Source organism: Bos grunniens, chromosome 3 (genome assembly GCF_055505025.1).
Source record: "Bos grunniens cultivar Pamir isolate PY7600 chromosome 3, Bosgru_T2T1.0, whole genome shotgun sequence".
NCBI lineage: Eukaryota > Metazoa > Chordata > Mammalia > Artiodactyla > Bovidae > Bos > Bos grunniens.
Window position 1 is genome coordinate 107,101,401 of NC_141167.1, and position 27,966 is coordinate 107,129,366.

At 51.7% G+C, this 27,966-nt stretch overlaps 1 protein-coding gene across 5 annotated transcripts; it reads right to left on the minus strand.

Annotated features, from left to right (window-relative positions):
• Positions 1–272: 272 nt before the first annotated feature.
• Positions 273–27,936, minus strand: SMG5 (SMG5 nonsense mediated mRNA decay factor). Of its 5 annotated transcripts, XM_086393296.1 has the most exons (23): positions 27,736–27,936; positions 24,088–24,186; positions 23,446–23,569; positions 22,687–22,843; positions 20,726–20,815; positions 19,472–19,561; positions 18,700–18,778; positions 14,789–14,914; positions 14,622–14,690; positions 14,347–14,449; positions 13,953–14,161; positions 13,172–13,309; positions 12,435–13,034; positions 10,771–10,946; positions 9,537–9,612; positions 8,922–9,097; positions 7,723–7,881; positions 4,852–4,911; positions 4,367–4,526; positions 3,879–3,969; positions 2,982–3,056; positions 1,877–2,015; positions 273–1,697 (listed from the first exon to the last, which is right to left on the minus strand). In XM_086393296.1, the coding sequence occupies exons 10-23, from the start codon at positions 14,373–14,375 to the stop codon at positions 1,614–1,616; spliced, it is 2,172 nt and encodes a 723-aa protein (XP_086249422.1). In that variant the 5' UTR covers positions 14,376–14,449; positions 14,622–14,690; positions 14,789–14,914; positions 18,700–18,778; positions 19,472–19,561; positions 20,726–20,815; positions 22,687–22,843; positions 23,446–23,569; positions 24,088–24,186; positions 27,736–27,936; the 3' UTR covers positions 273–1,613. The 5 variants fall into 5 exon arrangements, with proteins under 5 accessions (XP_086249422.1, XP_086249418.1, XP_086249419.1 ...); XM_086393292.1 differs by lacking the exon at positions 14,347–14,449; XM_086393293.1 differs by lacking the exon at positions 14,347–14,449 and having other exon boundaries at positions 27,719–27,936.
• Between the last annotated feature and the right edge of the window lie 30 nt (positions 27,937–27,966).

Below are 27,966 nucleotides of genomic sequence, written 5' to 3' on the forward strand. Positions count from 1 at the left end.
GCCTAGAGAACTCCATGGACAGGCTATAGTCCACGAAGTCACAAGAATTGGACACGACTGAGAGACTAACACGGCACCCTTGTGAAGGCACCAGCTCAGTGCAGTCAATGAACTTCACAGCTGTCAAAACTGCTTCTGGAGTTTGTGTTTCAACTGCTGGTTTCCTGCTTCAACTGGGCCACATCATAGAAACCTTTCCAAACTGCCATTTCAGCCTGTGATCTTTCCCATGTTCCAGTAAAACTGTACAGAAAGGCACCGGGAGGCAGGGAGGGCTTCAGGGGGTCTTTATTAAGTGATGCTTTAGTCTCAAGTCTCTGCCAGGGACTGGAAGTGGGAGTGACCCCACTCCCCCTAGGCTGTCCCAGACTTGCCTTCTTAGAGGAAGGATGCAGGAAGCCTGCTGTCCCGAGAACAGCCTGGGAAGCTGGGCTAGCACTGGGGTGGGGAACAGCAGAGCTGAGACCCCCCTCCCTCAACCCCCAGCCCACGCTATGTGTGCAGCCCAAGGTGGGAGGGGCCGAGGAAATCCTGGCCAAAGCCTCCTTCATGCAGCCCCGCTCTTGTGGCTCCACTCACTGCCCTGAGCTATCCATGATCTCTGCTCTCACATTCACCTTGGCACTCCAAAAGCTAGCCCCACGCTCGGCTCCCCCAGGCCTTCAGTCCTGGGGAAGGACAGAAGTAGGGAAGCCCGTTAGGGCAGAGGACACCCAGCCAGGCAACTTCAAGGGGCCTCTCCTTTCTGCTGCCCATCTGAGTTCAGGCCCCTCCCTCAATAGTAAGGGGGGTGGTGGCCTCAAACTTTGCCCCCTCTCTTACTGGCACCCCACTCTGTCCCAGCCCAGAGCACAACACACAGTGACCGGGGGCTGGTGGGCACAGGAGCTCTCCCTGGCACACAGGCCAGACTGCCTGTAGCTGCTGCGGGCCTGCTCCCTGCACTGGAAGCCAGAAGAGGGGAGACAGGAAACGAGTGGGGCAACGGTGTGCGGCCCCCGCAGCAGGAGGAGGGGATCCAAGCCCTGCCCTGCTGTCGGTGCCAGCAGCCCCAGGCCCCTCTTCCTTATGAGTCCCCAAGGCTCCAGAGCTGCCTGTCCCTGCAAAGGGGGATGAGAGGGGCGGGTGGTCCTTGAGGAGAGGAAGGGTCTGCAGAGAACCACCCAGACACCCGGTGTTACCCAACTCTGCCCCAGACCCCGAGGGCCCCAACTCCTGGCACCACCCACCCTGCGTCTTGGGTGAGGAAGGGCCCCTTCTGCTGTCCCTTCCCCTCAGAGGTCCAGGAACCACTCCAATCAAACAGACACCGCACCTGCCACCTGCCCCTGGGGAAAGCAGGGGGCTGAGGCAGGAAGGCTGGCTAGGGGCCCACAGGCCTCTCCTGCTCCAAGCACTTTCCTTGCTTTCCTGACGTTGTCTTGGCAACAGGGGGACCCCGCCCTCCCAGCTGGCTCCTGGGCCCTCCCTGCAGCCCGTGTGCAGCTGGGCTTCCTTCCTGTGTGCGTGCGTGAGTCTGCGTGTGGTGGGGTGACTACAGGTGGTGGTCCTGGCTGCCAGGGAGGGCAGGAGAGATCTGGAGTCAGCCCCGCTGCAGGGCCTGGGGCTCAGTCTCAGCCAATCTCCTTCCACTGCTTGTAGAAGTCCAGAACATTCTTGATGTCCACACTGGCATGTGCAGCGGCCTGCAAGGCTGCCTGTGGAATTGTGGGAAGGACAGACTGAGGAGGGCCTGACCTCCTAAATTACAGGACAAGTCGTTGAGGGGCTGGGGAAGGGGTAGCGGAAGAGGAAAAGGGCAGCTGTCTGGTCTGAGGGAGTCGACTCCGGTACCTCTTCCCCACTCCACTCTTTCCCGAACCACCCCGTAACCCACCTGCATAGGGCCTGAGAGCGTGCTAGGATTGTCCAGTGGAAGGCCTGTGATGATGGTCACCATGCCGCTCGGGTCCTCCTCACCTGCTCCCTGGGCCAGAGTCAGCTGTTTGCAGCTGTCCAGGATCTTATAGAGCGTCCTGGAGCGGGGAGGGGAGGGGGAAGGAGGGCCAAGTTCCAGCATTAGCACAACACTGAATACCCCTTGGAAGGAAAGTTATGACCAACCTAGATAGCATATTCAAAAGCAGAGACATTACTTTGCCAACAAAGGTTCGTCTAGTCAAGGCTATGGTTTTTCCTGTGGTCATGTATGGATGTGAGAGTTGGACTGTGAAGAAGGCTGAGCGCCGAAGAATTGATGCTTTTGAACTGTGGTGTTGGAGAAGACTCTTGAGAGTCCCTTGGACTGCAAGGAGATCCAACCAGTCCATTCTGAAGGAGATCAGCCCTGGGATTTCTTTGGAAGGAATAATGCTAAAGCTGAAACTCCAGTACTTCGCCCATCTCATGCGAAGAGTTGACTCATTGGAAAAGACTCTGATGCTGGGAGGGACTGGGGGCAGGAGGAGAAGGGGACGACAGAGGATGAGATGGCTGGATGGCATCACTGACTCGATGGACGTGAGTCTCAGTGAACTCCGGGAGTTGGTGATGGACAGGGAGGCCTGGCGTGCTGCGATTCACGGGGTCACAAAGAGTTGGACACGACTGAACGACTGATCTGATCTGATCTGATCTGAATACCACATCCCCAGGGCAGAAGGGAAGCTGGGATGGGGAGGGGCCCAGGAGACAGAAAGAGCTACCAGGCAGCTCGAAGCAGTGGGTTCTGGGAGCTGGCCTGGAGGATGAGCTCCAGGAACCAGGCAAAGATACGATGAGGGAGGGCCCTGCGCCCAAGGATCTCAGGACCGCAGGGGCTCCAGAGCTGGGGTGACTTCTCATTGCCTCTAGGGTGAGATCCACAGAGGCACCTGGCCCCAGGCTGGTCCTGCTGCCTGTGACTGGATCTCTGGCCCTATCCCTCTCTCCTGGGGCGTGCCCACAGAGGAGCAAGGCAGGCAGCGTATATGGGGTTCCAGGGGCACAGGCAGAAATGTTACCAGGCATCGGCATCCTGCCTCTTCAGCTTATGCCGCTCAAAGCTCTTCCCCGCCTCTCTCTGGCAGCGAATGTACCTGCAGGGAGATGGGAGAGTGGCAGGGGCAGGGGTGTGGGGGTGCCCAGCTCACACAAAGTGGGCCCTTGTGGCACAGAGACCCCGTGTCATGGGAGGGGAAGGGGTTTCTCCCATGTCACAGGTCCGTCTGGAGCCATTCTAAGTGGCTCCCCAGCTGCTGAGCCCCGCTTGTTCCTCCTCCTGATAACATCACTTCTTTGATTCCTCCCTGGGGAGGAGCTGGGTGGGGAGAAGCAGCGGATGCTTTTCAAGTTAGTGCTTCTGGAGACAAGGTCCAAACAAGAAGGCTTTGTGTGGCTTCCTGGCCAGGCAAGGGCAGATGCAGAGGAGGGTGGGCCAGCCAGCAGAGAGCGGGGAGCTCTCTCCCTCCTCCCAACACCCAGTGCCTAGTCCTCTTCTGGCCCCAAAGGCCAGAAGGAAGGGCCTGTGCTGGGCTGAGCACCTACACGCTGCCACCCCTCACCCCTGAACCGTGGGAACCCCCTGGTCAACCTGATCACCTAAAGCAGGAGAAACTCCTGCAAAAGCGCCCATGGCTTGAGTTGGGGGCTTGCTCCCCTCTCCCCACTGACACTGATCCCATGTTTGCCCCAGAGGCAGATGGACAGCAGGCCAATGCTCCCCAACAGGGCTCCTGGCTCCTCCAATCATTGTTTATTTCAGCACCTAACCCCCTGACTAATAATTATATCCTTGGCCTCCTTCCCCAGGCCGTGAGCCAAGTGTGAGCAGGGACCACGAGCATGTGTCTTACACCAGGAACACACAGGCATCTGTGCTGACCTGGGCTCAGGACAGGTCCAGCCAGGCCTGCACTCACCTGTTCCCTTTTTTAAACTCTGCCTCCAGATATCGGATCCCATCCCGGGCCCCTGGGTGTTCCTTCTTCAGCAAATCCAGGCCATCGATCACTGGCGGACATGGTGAGGGTGGGGGAAGGACAAAACAGATGAGCTCCGGCTGCTGTGATGAGAGCTCTGCAGAAGCACCTGCGCTCGCTCCAGGACACACTGCAGCCCCCATAGGAGCCCCGAAGGTCTGACTGACCTCCTGCCAACAGTGCACTTGGGAACTTACCAACTGCTTTCCCTCAGATTTTCTCACCTGCTTCTCCCAACCTCCTTGTAAGTCAGGGTTTGACAGAGATGGTCATGCCCCCTTCACAGATGACATGACTGAAGTTGAGAGAGGTGGCTGGACTTGACCAAGGGCACTGTGTGTGAGCTGGGCCTGCATAAGGGCCTCTCAATCCCCAGCCAGATTCTCTTTCAGCCTTACTCTGTGCCCCGACCTCTCCAATGCACTCACCTGTCCTTGGGATGATGACGATGAAGCGGCCACTGGTGGCCAGCTGGCGGATGACAGGGAGGTGGTGGCAGAGGGCCTGGGTGTCGGGGACGAGGTAGGGAGACATTGCTGACTGTGCCTTGGGCTGCTGCAGGCTCCCTTCCAGCTGAGAGACCTCAAGCTGTTGAGAGAAGGCAGGGTCGGGGGGGAGCTGTGTGCGGGCTGGGTTGGGGGAGAATGCTTCTCAAGGTGGCTCTTACGGGACTCCTCCTGCTGCCATTTCCTACGAATGGCTTCAGAGGAAAAGTAGACAGGAACAATGGTTAAGAGGAAGAGAAGGAAAAGAGAAGTAAAGGCAGGACGGGAGCACAAAGGCTCAGTGACCAGTCGCAGTGGGGGGCAGTCTACGAGGCTGAGGGTAGTCAGGGCGAGGTGGAGGGCCACAGCGGGGACTTCAGGCAGCAACAGGTCAGGAGCAAAAGCAGTGCTGGGCCCTGGCTTCCTACCTGAAGTCGTAGCTGGGCCATGTCTCTCATCAGCCTGTTCCGCCGAGCTTCCTCCTGTGCCTACAAAAGGGGGAAAGAAACAGGTGTTAAGCTTGGGACAAGGAGCTGGGGGAATATTCCTTTCTCCAGTGATCAAGAATTCCAAAAGGGATTCCTCAGGTCTGGAATAGGTACAGCCTTATATAAGTCAACTCTCTATTGCTTCTGCTAAGTGAGGGGAAGGTAGGCGTGGGAGCCAAAATACCACTCTGGTGCAATCCGAACACCTCCCATTAGCAGCCCACGCCCCCAGGAAGGAAAGGCGGGGCCAGCACCTGTCTGGTCTCACCTCTGGCCCCCTCATCCTCCCTTCCTCCCAGGGAACACCATTCATGCAACCCCTCACTTTCTGTCACCATCCACCTGCAAACTTCTTCCAAAATCTACAGCTGCAGCCCAGACCTGACCACTCCTGAGTTTGAGAAGTATATACCCAACTCAACAGCCCGATCTGCTTCTCCAAAGCTGCTTCTAATCCTCCCATGTTCCCCAGCTTGCTAAATAAACCACCATCTGTCAAGTCAGAAAGATAACCAGCTTCGACTTTTTCCTCTCAGCCCCAGAAGTTATCAGCCTCCCAGTCCTGTCAACTGTACCTCCTTTAAAAAAAAAATTCACGCACACCCCTTTGCATCCTTCTATTTTCAAAGCACAACCCTAGCCTAAGCCAGTACCCCCAACCTAGACTATTAAAACCACCTTCTTTCTGCTCTCTGCCTCCAACCCATTTTCTCTGCTGACAACCAAAGAAATCTTTCAAAAACCATCCGTGGTCCACCATGGCCCTGACTAAAAGCCCCGTGATGGTTTTCCTTTGTCTTCTAGATGAATATGGTCTAAAGATGAAATTAAGAATGGGGACTTATTCTAGAAGACACGGGGAACCATTAAAGACTCTCTGATGAACAAACTGGCATCATCAGAGTGAGGATTTAAAACAATAACCTGGGATGTAAGCCTCCTCCTGATCATGAGAAGATGCCAGACAAAGCCATGTGAGGGTCACTCCACAGAGCAGCTGACCAGTACTCTTTAGAAGTGTCAAGATCATAAAAGACAAGCAAAGACTGAGGAGACATTAATAATCAAATGTAATGTGGGATCCTCGGGGAAAATAAAAAAAGAGATTTGCAGGAAAACTAGTGAAATCTGAATAAAGCTTGTAGTTGACAGTACTGCACCAATCCTATTTTCTTAGTTTTGGTAATTATACTATCGGTAGGAAGTGTCCACCTCTTACCCCCGTCCAGAGTATCCCCTTTGAGAAACACTGGTAGAGAAAGGAAAGAAGGGATGCGGAAGACCGGGCGATGGGGAACAAGGGGTTCCCTAACCCAAGCAGACATGAGAGCCTGGAGAGCAGAGCAGCGGCCCCCCTGGCCTGTGGAGAAGCTGAGCCCCCAGAGCAGCTTAGAACAAGGACAGGAGCCAGATCTTTCCAATTCCAGGGCCCTGGCTCAGCCGCCCACACCTCCCTCTGACATTCTGTGCATCCTCGCCTATGAAGTGAGGATGCAGGCACCTGAGATGTCGCATGCAAAGCAGCTCTGCACACGGAGAACTCGATACACGATGGGAGGTGGCAGTATGACAAGGAGCCGCTGCTGTCACCACTGGGAGCTGAACCCCTTAGGGTGGAAACCCTGCCTCGGGTGGCGCAGGATGCAGTCTCAGCAGGCAGTGTGGCCTGGCTCCAGAGCGGCCTGTGGGTCCAGCAGCACACCAGAGGGGCTCTCAAGCACTCCCCGCCCCCAGGAGGAGTCTTCAGGAGTTCTAGGCCAAAGGAAATGCCTGCAAACACTCCACATTTTCTGAAGCTGTGTAACTTCCCCATAATTATTTTTGTAAGGCCCCTTGTTTTCCCCTATGGGATAGGAATAAAAGTCTTAACATAAAAAGTTAGTTTTTAACAAAATGTGCTTGCTTTTAACACAGCAAGGAAGGGAGTTTCTGGGGAGCCAGTGCTGCTTCCCATCTGCAGGAAGGGGGTGCTCAGAGGTGGGGGAGCCTGTGGATGGGGAAAGGAAGAACACGGGGGAGGAGACTGGCTTGAGATGAGGAAGCCCTGGGCTCACCAGGACACACGGGCTGTGTTTGCTGTGCCAGACACCACCACCCAAATGTGCCGGTGCCACTGAGCTGGGGCAGGACAACACGCCAGGGCTGCGCAGGCCCCAGAGCCCGGCTGCTGCCACAAAGCACCAGCACCACAGGACACAGGCCTGTCTTGTCTGCGGCTGTAACTCCCAGGCCTAGGCTACTGATACACAGCAGATTTTCAGTAAATATCTGTAGAACGAACGACTGAATGGGAAAGAAATCACAGAGGCCGCCTCCTACCCTTCGGGGCTCCTGTGGGATGGGAGGTTCCTGCATGGTGTTTGATGCAGGAACCTCAGTCAGGGAGCATTTGCTGAGCACACACACTGCCTAATACAACACGCCAAGTGCCTGACGTTCACTACCATGCCTTAGTCACAACAACCCCATAAAGCTGATTGTACTATTCCTACGTAACTGATGAGGAAACAGGTTTAGCAAGGTTAAGTGACTTGCTCAATTCAGACTGGGAGGTGACAGAAATGGCCCTCAATCCCCAGTCAGTCGAGATCCAGCGGCGGTGCCAGGCTGCCCCTGCTCAAAGCACCTCTCACTCCCCATCTGCCCTTACTTCTCTCCCGGCCCTCTGGTCTCCCCAGGCTCGGTCTCTGTTGCCCTGGCCCCAGTGACCAGGTTCTTCAGTTGAGGGCCACAGCATGTCTGAGCCTCTGGCCGTGGTTTCTCAGTGAGCCTGTGGGAGCAGAGCGGACAGGGAGGGGCAGCCTGACTCACCATGCGGAACTGGGCCTGGGCCTGCTGCAGCAGGCTCTCCTGCTCAGACTGGGCGATGCTGACAAAGATGCCGACCTCTGCGTTGAACTGCAGGATGCTGCCTTGCAGGCGGGCAACGAAGTGGCCAAAGCTGCGTATGCAGCAGATCCGCACGACTGTCTGTGGAGACACGGGAGCCAGCCTGGCTAAGCAGAGTCTGCCAAGCTCACCTGCCCCCGCCAGGGCTCCTTCCTCCTCCCCTCCCCGCCCTCCGCCAGTCCAGCCCCCTCAGCAACACGGGCTCCCTGCAAAGGCCTGAGGTGTATAGGGAGAAGAGGAGCACCGAGGCCCAGAGCCTGTAGCTACCAGAAAGAGAGGGACCACACAGGGGGAGGAGACTCTGAGAAGGACTGGAGAAGCAGGACTCAGGGCTGAGAAGAGAGACAGCGACAAGGCCACATGCTGGGAGACACGAGACCTGGGTTCTCATGCATCTCTCTCCTCTAGGGCTCGATCCTAACGTGTACAACGAGAGGACAGACTACGTCACCATTTCCAACTTAAGTTCTTGGTCAGCAAAACCCTTCTTTCCCAATCAAACAAAAGTCTTAACCTAGAGTGCTAAAATATAAAACAGAGCATAAAGCCAACCTGCTCTGGCTGGAGAAGGAGAAACCAAAGGGCGTGTGTGTACTGTGTGTGTGTGTGTGTGTGTGTGTGTGTGTGTGTGCGCGCGCGCGCCTGTGTGCATGGTGCTGGTATGCCAGTCCACTTGGCTTCCCTCTGCTGCCCCCGGACAGCCCATGTGGTGACACAGACTCAAGGGTGAAAGTCTCTGGACTAAATGGGCAGCACATTCCCATCCAGCTCCAACCTTCTCTGTGTGCTGTTCAGCTTAGAGGAGGCTGGGCTCAGAAGAGAAACGAGATCAACAGAGATTTTAAAGCCCTAATAATTTACTCGTTCTGTCCTCTCCAAAAGGTGGGGAAAGGGGAAGATGGCTTGTTCTACAAAGGGAGACACTGTGGATGGACATCCTGCCAAGAATGACAGATGGTTCACTGAGTGAAAAAGGACTCAGAGCTGCAGCCAGGGACATGCTCCATGTCTGGATAGAAGGGGTGCCAGCCTGCCCCCCAGCCCCACCCCCAGCCCGAGCTCCTGCTTTGCTACTGAATCTTCAAAGACAAAGCCTGTGGCACGAGGAGTGCCGGCCTCACCTCCTCTAAGGTGCTGAGCAAGAGCCGAGCTGTATCAAAGCTAAAGCGTCTGTGGGCCGCCCGGAGGGGAGGCAGGTTGCGAAGGGCCGTGTCCTCTGGGAGCAGCAGGCTAGATGGGAGGTCAGGCAGTTCACAGCCTTCAAGCAGCTCCTGGACCTCAGCACACAGGGCCAGGCCTGGGGAGAAAAGAGGACACATGAGGCCCCTGCGCTGTGAGAGCCCCCGGTCGGAGGGACACAGTGCTTCCCTTTGGGAACTCCCAGGCAGGACATACTCCTTGGACAGACGGTGGGGAGAGATGCAGGGAGGAAAGGAGAGATGGTCCACAGGGCCGTCAGGCAGAGATTTAGGAGACCAAAACTGGAAGGGCTAGAGGACCGCTCGGCAAGCACACTCCCTGGTGGCCCAGGCCACCTGCCCACAGTGGGGCAGTGTCCGGGCAGGGAACGAGAGAAGCCCAGACCACAATGACTGCTGTGTGTTAGGGAGGTGACACAGTGAATCGCATTAACCTCCTTACCCTAAGCGCCAGGTTACCAGGGGGGTAGGGGGGTGGGGGGGTCCGTGGCCAGTGAGGGAGAGGGGAAGGGAGGGCAGTGCCAGGGACTCACTCACCAGATTCTTGGAGTTCGCCAGCAGCTGGCAACAGGTTCAACAACACAGACAGGCGGTTCCACAGACTTTGAGAGCTCTTGAGAGAGAGAGACAGAAGAGAAAGTCTTTAGCTGGGGCAGTACTGGAGGCTGGCAGTGAACCACAGAAGCACTAGATTTGGGAGGCCTAGGGCTATGGTCACATGCCTAAAAGCGTTAACAAAAAAATTAACAAAAGTGGGGCTTACAGAGGACTTGGAAAACAGGAAGGAATGAAGAAGGGGAACCCTGAAGCTTCGGTGAGCTTCATCAGCAGTTGAGGGCTTCATGAAAAGGGAAGGTGTGAAACCACAGGAGGAACTCTCTGGTTCACGGTAATGGAAAAAGCTAGAGCGCTGGAAGAAGCGTCTCTCTAGCACAAACTTCTCCTTTCAGCCCTCCAGGTGCACACGGGGCCAGCTCTCTGGGGAAGCGGCCTGTACCGCCGCCATCTTCACTTCACCACCCTCGATGACTAACGGTGACTGACTAGCTGTTTTCAGGCACAAGCACACGCCCCAGGGTGTGCCTGGCCCTGACCTAACTCTCTCTTTGAGGGAAGAGGGCAACTGACAGGGAAAAGGGTCTTCCACAGCAGGCAGGTCTGCTTCTGGAATAAAACCACATTGAGGAAAAGCCTCAGAACACCAGAGGCTTGAGATGAAGACTCTGAACCTGAGAAGGTAAGGAGGCCGCCATCAACCCAGCCAGCCTCCATGGGCGCCCACCTCTGACACTGCTCGCTCCAGCTGCAGAACTCTCTAAGCCACTTCCTTGCCCATAGCAGCTGTGCCTCATCTGTGCACCCTGTCCCTGCCTAGGCCCATCTCTCTTGTCGCCACGCTGTGCCCTCTCTTTTCTCTGGGTGCTGATGTTTACCTACCAAGGTTAGCCCTTGAACATGTATTTTCACCAACATTACTCACTACAGCCGGCATTATGCCTAGCGCTGGGGACACAAAGCCGAATAAGCAGCTTTCTCACTTTCCCAGTCCACAAGACTTGTATCCCAGCCCAGGCCACAGGCTCTTTGAGGGTAAAGGTCATGCCTAAGCCTAGCCTGTAAAAAGCATTAGGATTCAGCACACAACAGGTACTTGACAACACCTTTTGCCTGCCCAGCCCAGCTGAGGGGATTCCCACGCCCCGCTGAGGCTGGCCCAGCCCTCCCCTCACACCCTGGGACCTAAAGAGGGCAGTGGCGTGGGGTGACGCACCTGCGCACACACAACGATGAGGTCGGGGTTGGTCCGCAGCCAGTCCAGGAAGACTTTCACAGCAGGGAGCAGGCCTTCGGCCATCAAGACCTGCAGCTTCTCCTGGATGCTCCGCTCGTTCCGAAAGGAGCGCCCACTGGACTCGCTTCCCTCCGACTCCGAGCCCTCTTCAGAGGCTGGGAGTGGGAGACAGAGAACTGGGATGAGCAACTAGCAGACATACGGCAAGACTTCAGCTCTGAGAGGCGCGTGCGCCCACCTGCCTGGACTCTTCTGAAGAATTCTGACGTGAGAAGAGAGGAATGAGATTCCGGCCTGATTTCTCTAGGTCCACTAACTGATTGCTTTTAAGCCAAGAGCCTCGTGCCTTTTAAAATACGAACTAATTTGTGAGATCTACAGCTACTCACTCAACTGACATCTATGATGTGCTCATTCTGTGCAAAAGGCAGGGCAGACAGAAAGGAGCTACAGGTAGGGTGAAAAAGGGTACAGAATTTAAAACTACTTCCAGCTCCCAGCTCTGTAAGCCTGCAGGTTAGAACACGACACAGGTCACACTCCACCTCTGAGCATCAGCCTCCTCATTTCTTTTACTCATTCAGTAGTTCCTAAGCCCCAGCACTGTGCCAAGCCCTATGTTTGGTAATGGGGATACAGCAACAGACAAAACATGGACTGCCCTGCCCTCAAAAGGCTCATGGTACTGGTGGGCACACATACAAGCCAACGGACATCATCACTTGAATGGGAAAGTGCTGGAAGCTGTGGAGGTATAGAAGCTACAGGAGACCACAGGAAGCTGACCCTCGGAGGACTCCCACACCAAGTGATTCATAAGGCAAAATCTAGAAGGCAAGTGAGAATCAGCCAAGCAACACACTCAGAGCAAGAGAGGGAAAGCATGTTCCAGGATAAAGGAGCATTGCACAAAAGCTTAGTGGGACAGCATTCAGAACAGGGATGATGACTCTCCCACCACAAGACTGCCGTGGGAACTTCCCTGGGGGTCCAGTGGTAAAGACTCAGTGCTTCCAATGTAGGAGGCACGGGTTCAATCCTTGGTCAGGGAACTAAGATCCCACATGTCACAAGGTGTGGCCAAAAAAACTAAAAACACAAAACAACAACAACAAAAAACTCGTAAGAAAAAAAGACTGCTGTGAAAGTTAAATAAGCCAAGACCCTAAAAAGTGCAGCCTGATGCTTACACAGTGTAGACGCCACAAACGCTCGTGGCCGCTCACCAGGTGCTCCCTCTGCACCTCAGGGGAAGGCCCTCAGAAGAAATGTCTTGTTCCAATCTACCTGCCCTCCTAGTGGGTGCTGGATTTTCTAGTTTCCAGGAGCCCTGGCAGCACCTGGGATAGCACAGAAGTTGTTGCTACAGTGTTGTGTGGGGAGGAAAACCCCAAACCCACAGGGCAAGGTGGGAATGGGAGGAGAATAGGACCACAAAATCAGCTGGGAGTTGAGAATGACCAAGTGAGCAGGAGAGGGGATCTCCAGGGAAAAGCTCCTGGGCCACACTACAGGCAGAGGCCGGAAGCAAGGCAGCAAGGGTAGGGATGAGAAGTACTCGGAGAAAAGAGCAGCCTCTCTCAAGTGAGTGCTGACAGTACATAGGTGTGGACCCGCAGGACAATGGAGAGAGGCCCACATACCTGGCTCTGAAGGCTTGTCCACATCTCCATTGACACAGCGCCTGAGGGTGGCCGAGACGGGTGCTTCAGTGGTGGGCTGGAGGAGCAGGTTGCTGAAGGTGGGGGCCAGTCGGAAGCAGCGTTTGGTCTGGAACATCTGGGTGGACATGGCTTGTAGATTGCTGGCAATGCTGGCCTCGCTGGGGCCCAGAGGCCCATTGAGGGATTCAGGAGCCTCTGACCTGGCCCGAGATGGCTCCAGGGCTGGGGACCGTGTCCCGTCCTCATCCTCCATATCTTCCAGGTCTGATCGGGACTCTTGACTGTTCATTTCTGAATCTGTCTCAGCGTCAAAAGCTGTTCCCCCACCTTCAAGACTCTTGTCGGAGCCACTGTCCGAGCCCTCACTGGCCCGGGCCGAGTCATGGCTTGAGTCCGAGTCAAAGCCTTCACTCAGGTCACTGTCATCACCTGCTTTGGGTGGGTGGCGGCGGCGGCGGAGGCAGGAGAGGCGGGAGAACTTCCGACTCTTTCTGACCTCACCCTCTGGAGGTACTACAGGAGGAGGCTCAGGCCCCGGCTCCTCCTCCTTCTCCAAGGGTTCCCTGGACTCCGGTTCATCTGTGGAAAGAGGAGGGTCAACGCTGGGACACTGGCAGGCGTTGACAGCCCCCACCCCGCCACACCTGTGTTCCCCTCCCAGGATCCCCACACCCCATGCTAACCTTTCCACAGCCACAACCCCCCCATCCCTGTACCTGTGCCATCGCTCTGGAACGCCGGGACGGGATTCTCGCCCTCTTCCAGCTCAGCTTGCAGCCGGATGTTGACGTGATTGACGAGGTGGGAGAAGAGGGCCAGGGTGAAGGCAATGGCTGCACTGTACTGCTTGGATCCTAAACCCAGGAAAGCCAGTGTTAGGGGCTAATGGCCCTGAAGAGTAGGAAGCACCATTAATTCCAACCTCATCTCACCTGTTCTCAACTCTCCCAAGGATTTAATTACCTCTAAAAACTTTCTCTAAGGTAAAAAAAGATTTCTCAGGTCTCTGCACTCCCACCATGTAATGTGCAATGTGTCAGCTCATCCTGCTTCCTCTTGTCCCACCTCATCCTGCCCAGCTCTGATGTGTTCACACAGGCCCCTCCCCAGCATGTTCACACCCAGTCCCGTCTCTCCCTCCCTTCCATCCAACCTTGCTCTACATATACCTCTGGCAGAAACTAACTGCCCCCGGCCCCACTGCCACCAAGTCTGAATTCCATCTGGATCAACAGTTAAGCATCTCAACCACTGTCTGCCTTGGTCCCAGACAAGGGTGCATGTATCTGTGCGTGTGGGAGGGTGGAGGGGGTGGGAATATGCTGTTGCCTTTGTTTGTTCACTAGGAGCTCCTTCAGGGCTCTCTCCTACAGGCAGAGACACAGGTAGTGAAGGGACTACTTGTGGAAGCTACTTTATGGATAAGGAGCTGCAGAAAAGGGTAGTGAGGATCCCAGAAGCCAGTGGGAGAGAAAAGAGGGACATAGGGAGAGTTACCTGCTCTCTTCAAGCTGTGCACCCCCATAAGGCAGATGATGACCATTTGAAAGATGAGAAGATCCGGGAGGAAAGCATATCCACTCTCATACTCCTCCTCATCCTCACTGGCCAGGCTGAGGTTGGGTGAGGAGGGCAGGTAGAAGAGACAGAGGTTGAAGTCCTCCAGGACTGACTGGCAAAGTGATGTCAGCTCTGAGTCCACGGAGCTGTGGAAGCGCAGGAGTAATGGGAGGTCAGTGATGGGGGCTGAGGCAGGCACAAAGAGCTGGGAATACAGGATTCAGAGAAAAGACTATGGGATCCTACAAGGGAGACTTCAGAGAGGAGGAGGGGGACTCAGTGCTGGCTGATCTCTAAAGCAGACAGAATAACACGGGAAGGGCAGACATACAGTGGAAGGGATGTGGGTGGGCTTCCCATTCGGCCATTCCTTCAACTTCCAGTAAGCGCCTAATCTGCCAGAGGGTGAGCCACCCAGAGAATGGGCATGGAACCTAGGGTGAGACAGTGAGGGATGCCGAGAAAGGACTAACCAGCTCAAGAATTTCCAATTGAGAGACAGAATTCACCAGCCCCCGCCCTCCTCTCCAAGTCCCCTGCCATAAAGGAGCCACTGTGGACGGGGCTCCCAGGACACAGTTCTTGCTCACACTCTCTTCTACTCACCTGCTTTTGGGCTGCAGGAGGCTTTGCAGATACATAAAGTTCACCAGCAACCTCTTAATGTCTTTACATCTGAAATAAGAGGAGCCCAAGGTAGATGGCGAACAGCTCCCTGTGGTCCTACTGCACAAACTGCAGGAAGACCCCCTCTTCCCACAGGCCCCGCTCACCGCTTCTTGCTGGGAGAGAGTTTCCGAGTCTCACACTTCTTCAGCTGGTGGTACATTTTTGCTGCCTTGTCATACAGCCGCTTGAGGTTTCCATAGGCCCCCTCAAAGGACACTTCCGACTGAATGCTGAAGGAGACAGAGGTGAGCTACTGAGTCTTGGCAGAGGAGGAGAGGGGAAATGTCAGTTTTCCAGGGATTTAGGAAGCACTGTTTTTCTTTTAAATATTTATTTCTGTACTTAGCTGCGCCAGGTCTTAGTTGTGGCGTGTGAGATCTAGTTCCCCAACCAGGGATCGAACCTGGGCCCCCTGCATTGGGAGTGTGGAGTCTCAGCCACTGACCATCAGGGATGTCCCAGGAGCACTGTTTCTAGTAAATACAGGCTGCCCCCAGCCGCCTCTTTCACATACAGACTGAGGGTGAAAACCATCTTTCCTAATAAAACCACACACATACAACTTTCAGATTAATCAGAGTAATGATGACATCTGTATCTCCTCTGCATCCAGATATGGGACAATTAATCCCATTCAATGTTACAAACATAACTTAGTCACCATCGCTGAAATACACTATTTTTCATCTTTTTAAAAGCAGAGCACTTAATAGGTGGCATTTAACAAGCATTAAGGGTATTTACATATTCTATTTTAGTTAATCTTCACAATATTCATTCAAATGCAAATATATACTGAGCACCCCACTCTGTCAGGCACTGCACCCTCCTACTGCCCACATGTACAGACAAGGGAATGAAGCCTGAGAGATCGAGTATAATGCAAAGGCCACACAGCTAAACACAGTACCGCTCAGTCTCCAACCCCGACCTCCCTACCACAAAGACTAACAGCATGCTATACTTTTTAAAAATGTCTTGTTGTTTGAAATGTCTTTTAAAATTTTTTTATTATTTTTTTTTTCCTCTGGTCATGCCCCACGGCATGTGGGATCCTAGTTCCCCAAACAGAGATTGATTCTGTGTCACTGGACCACCAGGGAAGTCCCTGAAACATCCTTGAACTATAAAAAGCAAGGTACAGAAAAGAAGAAATACATGTTAGAGGTGAATGAAATACAGCTATTCATTTTCTGATATTCCTCCCACTGAGAAGTGGGTTCTATGTCACCTTCCTTTCAACCTTGGCAGGGGGGTGGGGGTGGGAAGCAACGACCATTGAAAAGCTTTGGCCGAGAACGCATTGTAGGAGTGACGCCACCAGTTTCCAGGCCCAGGCCTTAAGAGACGTGCAGACCCTAGTTTCAAGTTTCTTGGGTCATTATTTGCTGTTGGGAGTCCTGAGCCACTATGTAAGAAGTCCATCTACCTTGAGGAAGATACCACATGGAGAGGCCCCAAGACTAAAAGGAGAGGGAAAGGCGTCCAGATAAGCCAATTCTCCAGGCACATCAGACACCAGACCAGCCGAATACCACTGCCTGACCCTAGACAGTGCCACCAGGAGGAAGACTGCCAGACTGACCCTAGGCAAATGCCTAACCCACAAAACACGAGATATAACTGTTTAGGCATCGTAGAAGAGGACCTTAGTGGGCACCTCCCAAACCTGGATGTACTTGGCTCTCTGCAAGTGACTCACCCTAAATCATAATTATGAATGTGATACGGGATCCAGGACAAGAAAGGGGGGCATTCCCTGGAAGGCATACAAGGAATGGGAAAGATTCAATGGGAGGGTAGAAACCTGGTAATCATATGTAAGAATAAATACACAAATAATAAATGCAGGAGAAGGTGGAAAAAGCTAACCCCGTTACACCGTTGGTGGAAATGTAAAGTGGTGCAGCCGTTATGGAAAACAGTATGGGATTCCTCAAGAAACTAAAAACAGAATTGCCTCATGATCCTGCAATGCCACTCCTGGGAGTATACCCAGACAAAACAGTAAGCCAAGCAGACACACGCACCCCGGTGCTCACGTGCGCGCACACTAGGTTGTCCTGGCTGTGCTTAACTCTGCGGAACCCCAGGCACTGTAGTCTGCCAGGTTCCTCTGTCCGTGGGATTCACCAAAAAAACGCAAGAACACTGGAGTGGGCTGGCATGCCTTTCTTCAGGGGATCTTCTTGATCCAGGGATCAAACCCACACCTCTTACTTCTCCTTCATTGGCAGGTGGGTTCTTTACCACTGGTGCCATGGCAGCACTATTTACAACAGCCAAGTCATGGAAACAACATAAATATCCATCTACAGCTGAATGAATAAAGACAGGGCACACATATATTATACTATGTAACGGCCTACTACTCAGTCATAAAAAAAGAATGAAATAATGCTATTTGTAGCAACATGGATGGAACTAGAGATTATCATGCTCAATGAAGTAAGTCAGAAAAAGACAAATGCCATAGGATACCACCTGTATGTGGAACCTAAAATATGCCACAGATGAACGTATCTGTGAAACAGAAACAGACTCACAGACCTAGAGAAGGGAGTTGTGGTCGCCAAGGGGAAGGTGGGGGAGGGATGGACTGGGAGTTTGGGGTTAGCAGATGCAAAGTATTGTATACAGAACGAATAAACGAGGTTCTCCTGTACAGCACAGGCAACTATGCTCAGCATCCATCCTGTGATAAACCATAAGGGAAAAGACTATAAGAATGTACAGGACTTCCCTGGTGGTACACGGGATAGCAATCTGCCTGCCCAGGCAGAGCATATGGGGTTTGATCCCTGGTCCAGGCATTTGTAGCTTCCACATGCTCCAGGGCAACTGTGCCCTTGTGCCCCAACTACTGAGCCCACACGCCTTAGAGCCTGTGAGCCACACGACTGAAGCTCACACGCTCCAGGGTCCAAGAGGCACACCTACTGAGCCCACATCTGCAACTCCTGAAGCCCACGCGCCGAGAGCCTGTACCCCACAACCGGAGAAGCCACCGCAACGAACTGTCCAGGCACCGCAACTAGGGAAGCCTGCTCGTGGCGACAGACCCAGAGCAACCAAAAGTAAAATTTTTAAAAAGGTATATATAACCGAATCACTTTGTTGTACAGGAGAAATTAACCCAACATTGTAAATCAACTATACTTCAATTAAAAAATAAATAAAAATACAGTGCCTGATCTAGAAAAGGGCAAATATTTATTGATACTGAAAAAAGGTTTCCTTGACCAGGTGAATCAAGGACCACAGCCTGGAATTCTACGGCAGAATTAGGTATCGTAATTTACACTTCAGTAGTCGATCATTTAAGCTATAAGACCACCTTACTCCCTCTGGGCCTTGAAAGCCAATTCACTATGTAACTACCGAGACTGCTTTGGCTTCTCAGGTAGACGCTGGCCCTCATGAGGTGGCAACAGTGCGCTTCCCGGCAGTCCACGTCTCACTAAACTTTAATCAAAGCCTTTTCACTTACCTGTCAGTCTCACGTGCGTTTGGTTACGGTGACTCAGTAAACTAAGTCTAACCAACTGTGGGTGCCCTGAAAAAACTGTGTTTTGTTGTTGTTTTTTAATTCTAAGAAATAAGAATGAGATCCAGGGAAGCAGTAATCCACCCTGCTAAACTGATCCCCCCATGCTGTCTGTCATGCCTGTCACTTCATGACACTAAAGCTCTACAATTTGAAGTTCTTGTCAGAGGTTACTTTGGTACGATTTTACCAACTGCATCCAATTTATCTCCTTCTTCGGGAAGGTAGCTACCCTGTTAGCTTTCATGATAGCAGACAGCTACATGAGCTGCCCAAGTGCCTACAAATCCAGGCGGCTGTGTGAAAAGCAGTAGGGCTGCCAGGAAGCAGGGTCCCTGAGGAGGCTCCCCCGGCCTCACCATTCTCCCATCTGTCTTCCTCAGGAGCTAGAGAAGGGAGAACGGAAAGAGAGGACAAAGCAGGAACTGTGCAGACGTGAAAGCTGGGAAAGAGCTGCCAAACACTCACCAGCGCAGGTAGCAGTACATGGCTTCCACATTATAGTACTTGCTGCCTGCAAGGGTGCCCAGCTGGTTGAAGGGCATTCCTGGAGAGAAAGAGGAGTCACACAGTCTGTGGCCACAACACTCACTGAAAGCTGCCGGCCCAACCCATGCTGAGCATCAGAGAACTCATGTGGAGAACAGTGGCTCTGCGGGAGACACTGGTCTCTCAGGTGGTCAGCAGCTAATCCTGTTCCCCCAGAGGGTTATTGATTCCACACTCACGTCCTACCAGTCTAATCCCACCTGGCCCTCAGGGACTCAGCACTGACGGGTGCGACTCCTTCAACAGCAGCTGTGGCTCTTCCAACACTGACTCAACTCCTGGAACCCTCTCATCTTGGCTCAGTCTCTTGCCTTTGAGTTCTCCTTCTGACATGCTAGTCCCCATCTCTTCCTGTAATTTAGCCTCATCTCTTCCCTCACTGTGCCTCCATAGTGGCAGCTGAAGCACAGTCTCCTCTTTCTACAGAGACACCAGACATGAGGAAGCCATCTTCTTTCCCTTCTTTTCTACCTCCTTCCCTCTTAGTTCAAGACTCTCCCATTTCTCTTCCTCTTCCACCATCTTCTGAGTGTGTGTTACTTGGGAAAGAATTCAGAACCAACGTGAAGTATGAAAGAACTGAGTGAGGAGGACCTAGAGGGAAGTGAGTATACCTGCCTGCCATCTCAACACTGTTTTCCTCTTAGAAAATGCTGCTGGGTTGGGAGGCCCCAGTGGGGAGTCCACTTACCAATCTGAGGAGCTACTGACAGGGCTTGGTAGTAAAATCTCTCAGCTAGCAGCTCAGTGTCTACGCCAGCTAGTTCATTCTGATACCGTGCTGTAAGGAGGGGGAGGAAGAAAAGAAATACGATAATTCCATGCTTCAGAAAACACCTCCCCTAGTTTGGAAGTCCACTCTAGAGAGCTGTAATAGGAGCCTGGGAGGAAGATACCTGAGCTAGAAGGCAGGCTGTTTGGGTCTCTGGCACAGTTGGAAGTCTACATGACTATGGGCAAATTGTTCAACTCTCACTTCCTTGCTGGTAGGTCCAAAACGTAAAGAATATTTAGTGTTTGTAAAGAGGCTCTTCTTGATTATCTCTTCCCAAGGAAGGGGAGCTACAGCATATATTAATGCTTGAAATGACTTCTGATATTTGGTTCTGGAATTCAACTGCTCAGTTCTAGAGAGAAGACATTACTAATGACACTAGGTCAATCTACTGTGAAGCAGCTGATTCTGTGTGTGTGTGCACACATGTGCCTGCATCTGCTCACTCATGTTCTACTTTTTTCAACCCTATGGGCTACAGCCCACCAGGCTCCTCTGTCCATGGAATTTTCCAGAAAAGAATACTCGAGTGGGTTGCCATTTCCTCCTCCCTTCTCGACACAGGGACCTGCACAGTCAGACGGACTCTTTACCACCTGGGAAGCCTGATTCTCCCCGTGCCCCCACCTGTAAAGGGTTCAGGAGTGGGATAAGGGCAGGGAGAGGCACCTCAGGTCAATTACAGATAATGCATCCAAAAGCCACACACCAGGAGCCTAACAGGACTACAGGTCTTTGTCTATCAGGATTAGCGACTCAGGAGGCATAAAGCAAGAGTCCTTTTCCATTCTGAGAAACATACTTCAGGTAGGTAAGTCCTCCCTGAGGTCTAACCGTAATTCCCCTAGGAATCTATGAAGAAAAAGAAAACTCCAAAAGAGGACATCAAATTAAAACCTTCCGAACTTACTACTAAAACCAGGTTATCACCCTGACTTTCTTAAAGCACAAAGACATTTTCCCCTTCTTCTTGCATTCACTCATCCTTTCTGACTCATGGAAGAACAGTGAAGAGAAAGAAACACTAAACAGACTGGAGGGAAAAAGTTATCAGAGCCCAAACTACTCCTCCTGCCCTCCAGTCGCTTAAAGGGTGGTACCAACAATTTGAACAGCTGGAGCCTGTCGTGGAGCCCCAAACAGAGACAAATGAAAGGTTCTGATTCTTACACAAATCCCCCAGGTACACCAGACATCGGTGGCATGCCATCTGTGCCCAATCCATCTCCTTCCCTGAGGCAGACACTGGCTTCTTACATCCTGAGAAAGAGAGAGAGAGAGGTTTATAAGCGCATTCTTCTGATCTTACCTCTGGAAAACACCTTTCCTAGGTGGAGAATGGAGATCAAGAACCCAGGTCTAGTTCTGGAGCCCAGCCTTATGGGGCAGAGATGACGCCCATCCAAGACACAGGCTCACAGGTGGACAGAGGTAGGGACAGAGGCTCCTGGGTAGAAGTCATTCACAGGATAGGAAGGAACTGGAAGAGACGGTCTAGGGTCCTCAACCTAGGACAGCTGCCTGGGGAAAGGTCATGTGAAAGCTCATCACAGGAAGGTTACTAGAAAGGAAGAAGAAGTGAAGTCAAGTGTAAGTATGTGGGTGACTTGGGGAGCTACTCCCCACCTAAGGGTAAAAAGTTTGGGTAAAGATGGGAAACTTGCCTAGGAAGAATGGCATATAGATGAGGCCAAAGGAAATGCTGCCTTCTGCCTGGCGGAGGAGGTCACGGAGAAGGCAGCCTGTTGAAGAGCCCATCCGTGGAGGAGACTTGTCTGACCTGAGGACAGGTGGTGGCCAGAGCCACAGATGCCTGGGCTCTCACTGCTCCCTTTACCCAGGCAGCCCTGGGACTTCAAAGCGCTTCAGCTATTTGGGAGGCAGTTCTTCTATGTGCTAGGTACTGATCTAAGTGTATCACAAGGCCAACTGAAGTGATCCTCAAGGCAACCCCAAGGGGTAAGTTACTCTTATTACTTCCATTTTACAGTTAAATCAAAGTCACATAACAGGTAAGTGACAGAGTTGGAATCCAAATGACAATCTGGCTCGAGGCCATCCATGTATCCCTTGCACTTTGCAGACACTCTCCTAGGTATGCAGCTCCCATTCTGAGAAGCCCTCCCCAATATTTACTATAGAGACGTTGCTGAGTTGGCTGAATGAGAAATATCTGTAAGGAGATAAAGTTGTTTGGGGAAGTAATTCTTTGAAATAAGGGTTCGTTATCTTCGTTCAGGCTATGGACCCTCCTGGCAATCTCATATGACACCTATGAATTCTGCCTTGGACTAACATTGCTTTATTTTTGGCCATGCAGCTTGCAGGATCTTAGTTCCCTGACCAGAGATCGATCAGGGTCCCGGCAGTGAAAGTGCTGAGTCCTTACCTCTAGACCACCAGGAAACCCTCCATTGTTTTGTTCTTAAGTGTTTCAAATGGATAAAACAGAGTGCCTTCTGATCAGAGAATGCTGCCACACAGTGGCACAGACATAACCTCCATCTCTGACCCAGAATGTCTTTCTGCTGGTGAGGGGAGGGGCAGGGGGCTGGGGGAGGGCAGGAGGTATGAAGAGCAAGGGGAGTTGGAGGAAGCGGGAAGAGGGAAGAAGCTCCAAAGGATAGTCAAAACTGAAGAGAAAACCATCAACTAGAGAAGGAGGTAAACCATAGCTCCAGTACCTCAGAAAATAAAGAAGAGATTTGCACTATCTTGAAAGACTGTCCATGATTTTCCCAATATTTCTAAATACTGTAGTAATTTCATCAAATACTAGGAAACAATTTCTAAAATTAAAAGAAAGTGCCAGTCAAATCCAACTGGGAGAAAAAAAAATGCTATCAATATCATCTTCCAGTGCCAGACTTCCTCTAGATCATTCCATCCCTCCCACTGGCTCTACATCAGTCTATAACCCCAAACTAAAGAGGCCTCTCTCTTTCCTTAAGATCTTTACCCCAACTCACATGCTTATTTGGTTAAATCCAAATTTCATGAAGCATTTGTATGTCTTCTAGAATCTTCACAGCCTGGCTGGGTCACAAGGTACATAGATACTGAGGGATAAGAATGCCAAAGTAGAAACAAACCAACTTGCTCCTCCACCCCACCTTTCAGATTTCACTGACCTATGAGGGGGTCGGTGACATGGGTCCAGTCGATGCAGCATTGCAGTTCCAGCTGGTAGTGAGACTGGATATAGAGAAGGAGATGCTGGTAGAAGCCAATACCAGCAACCAGGTGTGTCCTGTAGGCACATTCCAAGGTACTCCGGCTGTGGATATGCTGGAGATAGGGAAAAAGAAGGGGCCAGTTAAGCAGCAAGATCAGAGTTCTGCTCCCCTGTCCCTAATCTTATTTATCTCACTGAAGAAATAAACATATCTTTTTGGCTCTGGAAACTGGATAAAGTCTGGAACTTTATCCACATCTCCTCTTACTCACGAGTCAACCCTATACCCTTAGATCTCCTTCTCTGGTCTCCTACCTGGGGTCAGGCTCCCCTCCTCTCCTAATCCTAATTCTATATGACTTCCTCCCTCCTTTCTATCGCTTCCTTGATATCGCTACCTACAGCCATGCTCTGGGCCAGTTGCCTAGCTTTCTTTTCATTCCTTAGCTTCCCCTCTTTAGACAAACTTCTTTCCAAGCTCTACGACCTCCCCTTGAAAAGCCAAAGTTGCTCAATTGTGTCTGACTCTTTGTGACCCCATGGACTGTAGTCTGCCAGGCTCCTCTGTCCATGAAATTCTCCAGGCCAGAATACTAGAGTGGGTAACCATTCCTTTCTCCAGGGGACTCTTTCCAACTCAGGGATCTAACCCAGGTCTCCTGCACTGCAGGGAGATTATTTACTGTCTGAGCCACCAGAGAAGCCCTCCACTTACCTTTTTGTTAGTCTTGATAAGCTGGATAACTTCGTAGTATACCTTTCTCCACAGTAGCTCCTCAGCCTTCCTCCCATAGTCCACCGGGTGCAGGAACATAAGCTTGACGCAGAGCTCACGCAGCCTATGAGGATGTAGAGAAGCCTGAGAGGGACTGGCCATCCCTTCATGCGGGACACAAGAACTGAGGGCAAGAAGGCACCTGCCAACACCCCAACTGACAGACATCTGTGTCTCCCATTAGACATCCAGGCCCACTCAGTAGGACACAAGACAAGCAGTCCTAGAAGGCAGTGGAGCCCCAAGATACAGGCAGGAGCAGTAAGAATCTTAACAATCTTCATCTTCTTCCCTTGCACCATTCTCTCCTTTCTACTCAGCCTCTGTATCTCTTTCTTTCTTTCCTTATGCAGTAGAGTCAACTCCCCCAACTCAAACACCACTCTAATGGCACCGGTCTGTTAGATATAGAAGCTGCAGAAAGTGAGGGATCCCCTCTCCCTCTTAGGAAGGCCAGATATGTCACAGACCATTTATGTACCATGAAGTCAGGAGATAAGAGAGAATATGTCTGTATATGACAGGGTTTCAGGTGTAGAGGAAAAGAGAAACTCTAAGGATGTGTATAGAGTCTCAGCTTACTTGTTCCTCAGGCTAATGTTCTCCGGTTTGAACACTTCTTGATAAGCGGTTTTGTTGCAAAGGATGAGGTCAAGTCGATGCACAGCCTCCACCACAGCCCTGCAGGGAATCACAGGCAAACAACCCTTGAGCCATGTATATGGTCCATATACTAATCTTACAGGAAAAGCTACAGAATTAGGGGTAGGGAAACCAAATGGCTGCAGGTTGAGCTCCATTCAAAACAAGATGAACAGAGCCTCCATCTTGATACATCTGCCCCCTCAGAAGATGTCTGGCAATGCTGAAGACATTTTTGATTGTCACAACCCTGGGGAGGGGAAGGAGAGGCGCTGCTATTGGCATTTAGTGTGCGCTGCTAGACACCCCACAATACACGGGACAGTCCACCATCGTAACTATCATGCTGCCAACACTGTCGAGGTAGAGAAACTCTGTGATATGGGAAGGCAGGCTCTCTCAATGGAAAGGGCATAGGCTCTGATGCCAGGCAGAAAATCTAGGGTTTGAATCTGGCTGTGTCTTACTAACTCTATAGTTTTGGGTGAAATTACCTAACCTCTTTAAGGCTTAGTTACCAATTTATAAAAATGGAGATAAGAGTAGTTACCTCAAAGGGCTGTTGTGAAGAGTAAATGAAATAATTTAAATACAACACTGGTATATAGTGAGCATTTGATATATACTGGTGAAATGAATTATTATTATTAAAAGGCTGGCTTATTATCAGATATAAAGGAAAAGCATTCCTAACATAAAATTCCGTTCTGCAATAATGGGGTAAAAGAAAGGGGAATGAGAGTGTCCCTGAAGTTCCTAAAGTCTCCTGGATTCTGCTGAAGCAAACAGTTGTTTTAATATAGAGTACAGTCTCTAGAATCAGACAGCCTGGGTTCAAATCCTAGCTCTACTTCCTACCAGTTATACAGTCCTGGGTCAAATATTTAACTTCTTTATCTCAGTTCTCTCATCTATAAAATGGGATTAGTAACATCACTTATTTTATGCAAATTAATTAATACATAAAGCATTCATAACAATGCCTTGTACACAGTAAGTGTTTAGTAAGTGTTGGTTTTCATCCTGAGGATACTCCAGGCCTTAAGAGAAAAATTCAGGGCAACTCTGCAATGGATGGCCAAGAGGTACCTAAGTAAGTATCATCTCTGGAAGGGAAAAACCCAGAGGATGACAGACAGCAGCTGTGAGAACAGATGAATCAGGCACTGCTCTTGGACACAAAACAACTGAAAAATAGTGAGTTACAATTCCTAAAATAGTCCAAAATGGATTCAGAATACTGAAACGTGCTCCTGGGCCAGGAAAAGTGGGCCACAGCAGGCTAGCATCTTGTGGTGGCTCAGTCGGCACCCCTAAAAGCTGTCCTGTACTTGGGAAGTGATCACCAACACCCAGCTGAGTGGGTAGGATGGTAATCAAGGCCTTCTCAAAGACAATCTTAAGAGCCCAGCATTTCTCCAAACACCTCCTGGGCTGCCTAGAGATGGAAGCCAAGCTCTTTTAGCCAGCCAGGCTCTCAATGCCAAAGGCAGCACCAGGCGGCCATCAGTGATATGCCAGTTTCGTCCCCAGGAAAGGGCCATGCACAGATCTGGGGCGGGGGTGCAGGGGGGAGGGGGGCGCTGTTTTCATGGATAGGCCCCACAGCCTTCCTTAAGATTCTCAATTCAAAACCACTACTCCAGGGAGTTCTAATTGCAAGCTCTTACACCTTAGAGGACTCCACACTTTCTTTTACATTTCCCATCAGACCATAAGCTCCTCCATTAAACTGTAATCTCATTTAGAACAAAAACTGCAAAAACCAGTCTTGTGTCTCATTCACTACTGTAATCTTAGGTCAAGCACAGAGTTAAAGAAGAAAAACATGTTTAAAACATTTTTTAAAGTAGTTAAAATTTGCCTAATTATTAATAATTGGTGCTTGCATCCCTTTCAGCATCCCTTTTCCAGCTGCCTTTTCTGAGGAGCTTCAAACATTTCAGAATTTCATTTCTATAAACAGACTGTGGGAATTTCCCAAATTTACAGAAGCTCCAATGCCAGTTTCATAGCCCAACAACATATTTACCTTGGGCCGAGAAATCAAACTTTCTTCCCCCATTTCTTCCCACCAATCACCACTGCTATAATAAACGATAGAAAAAGATGTGCTGCCTCACATTTCCACCCTACCCAAAGCCAACAACGCACAATTACCAGCAGAGACCCCTGTGCATACATGTAAGCCACACATGCAAACGTATCAGCTTAAATCAGTCAGTTCTGTGAGGGCAGTGGCTTGAGAAAAAACAAGATTTGAGAATGATAAGAAGGATGACCAAAGCCATTTCCAAAAGCTGGAGACAAGAGAGGAATCTCACAGACACTGCCCACGCTCTGTCTGACAGGCAGCACTGACACTCGGCAGCATGAGGAGGCACACGTGCCACTCCAGTCTCTTCACCCGCCCGGAGACCGCTTGGGGCAGCCCACAGTGGGAGCCCAGAGGCTGAGGGCTTGGATCACGTTTCTATTTTTGGAGCAGCCGATACTCCCCTCTGCCTTCTGGCTTAGGAAGCCAGACCAGGCAGGATGCCTACACAAGGGAGGAAAAGACAACATGCTCTTGACTCTTTCACTGCCAAGATGGGGCTCATGGCTCTGACGGTAGTCTTCTCATGCAAACACCTCTGGTTCCAGAGCCTTAGCCAAATTAAAACCCCAAACTCCTAACTTCCTAGTAGAAAGTGGAAAACTCAGTTTGGTCTCTATGTGTCATTCTATTTTTGATCCACATCCAGAACCCGTGTTCTAGCTGCCCCACACAAAAATATCCTCCACTCAGGGCAGGAAATGTTCACCCCGGCCTGTTCCCAACAGAGGGCTGAAAGGCTGAATGAAGATGTTAAGGAGCGTGAGTGGCACTGTGGAAATGAGAAACCAGGAATGGAGTTGCCTGGCAAGAGACCGCAGTCATGAGGCTGGAAGGAAAGCAGGGCTCAGGAGTCCCCAGGTGCCCGGAAACGGGCTCCGATGACCTACGAAAACTCTGGACTCAAAGTCCTTCACCTCCCTTCCAGTCTAACACAAATAATTTTACAGCCTCTTTATTTTCATTCAGATTCCCAAAACTCGGAGCCCTAAGAGACCTAAAAGCCTATCAAATCCAGATCTCTCCTTTTAAGGATGAGAAGACTAAGGCCCAAGGTCACACAGTGAACGGCAAAGCAAAGACCTCTCTTGATTTCAGTCCAGGGCTCTTCCCTGTAAATCCTTACAGGGTTCTACGCACTATTCCCTTCCGGGTTTTTCTCCCATCTGTGACCCCACCTTCACCTTCTCAGCCCCCGCAGTCCCAATTTCCACCTTCTTACCCCAAATCCGCAAAGCTCGGTGCCCGTCCCAAGCTCACTGCGGAAGAGATTCCCTCCACGTGCTTCCCTCCCAACCTCCCACCCACCCAATTCCTTCTTTCAGCTCAATCCCGGGTTACGCGGCCCCGCCCCCTTTGCTCCCTCCAAAATTGCACCCTCTTCCCTCACCCATACCCCAGCCCGGCACCGGAGCCCGCCTGTCCGGGAGGCCCCGCCTCTCGCTGTCCCCCACTTCCCTTGGCGGCTGCACTCACGCCGTGGCCCCTCTCACCGGTAAAGCCGCTTAGTGTGGAGGACCTTTGCTTCAGGCTCGCTGCTCTCCCCTGTGGGGGGGCCTTGGCTCATGATGCCCGGGCCCAGGGGTGGCTCCCGGTCACAGGCCCCCGCCACCCACCGCTACTGCCACCACTGCTGTCTCCGGCCGTAGCCGCAGCCGCCGCCGCCGCCGGCCCTGCTCGGCCGCCATCGCTGTGAGGCGGCTGACCGCGACAGCTCCTCCTCC

Bases quoted from the DNA above. Each gene is read 5' to 3' on its own strand.
- SMG5 (XM_086393292.1), bottom strand. From the start codon at position 27,809: ATGAGCCAAGGCCCCCCCACAGGGGAGAGCAGCGAGCCTGAAGCAAAG. The intron at 22,844-23,445 runs GTAAGTGGAGGG...CCCTATCTCCAG, and splicing joins TTATCAAGACTAACAAAAAG to CATATCCACAGCCGGAGTAC. The intron at 19,562-20,725 runs GTAAGAATCAGA...CCCTCCTTACAG, and splicing joins GGTGTACCTGGGGGATTTGT to CACGGTATCAGAATGAACTA.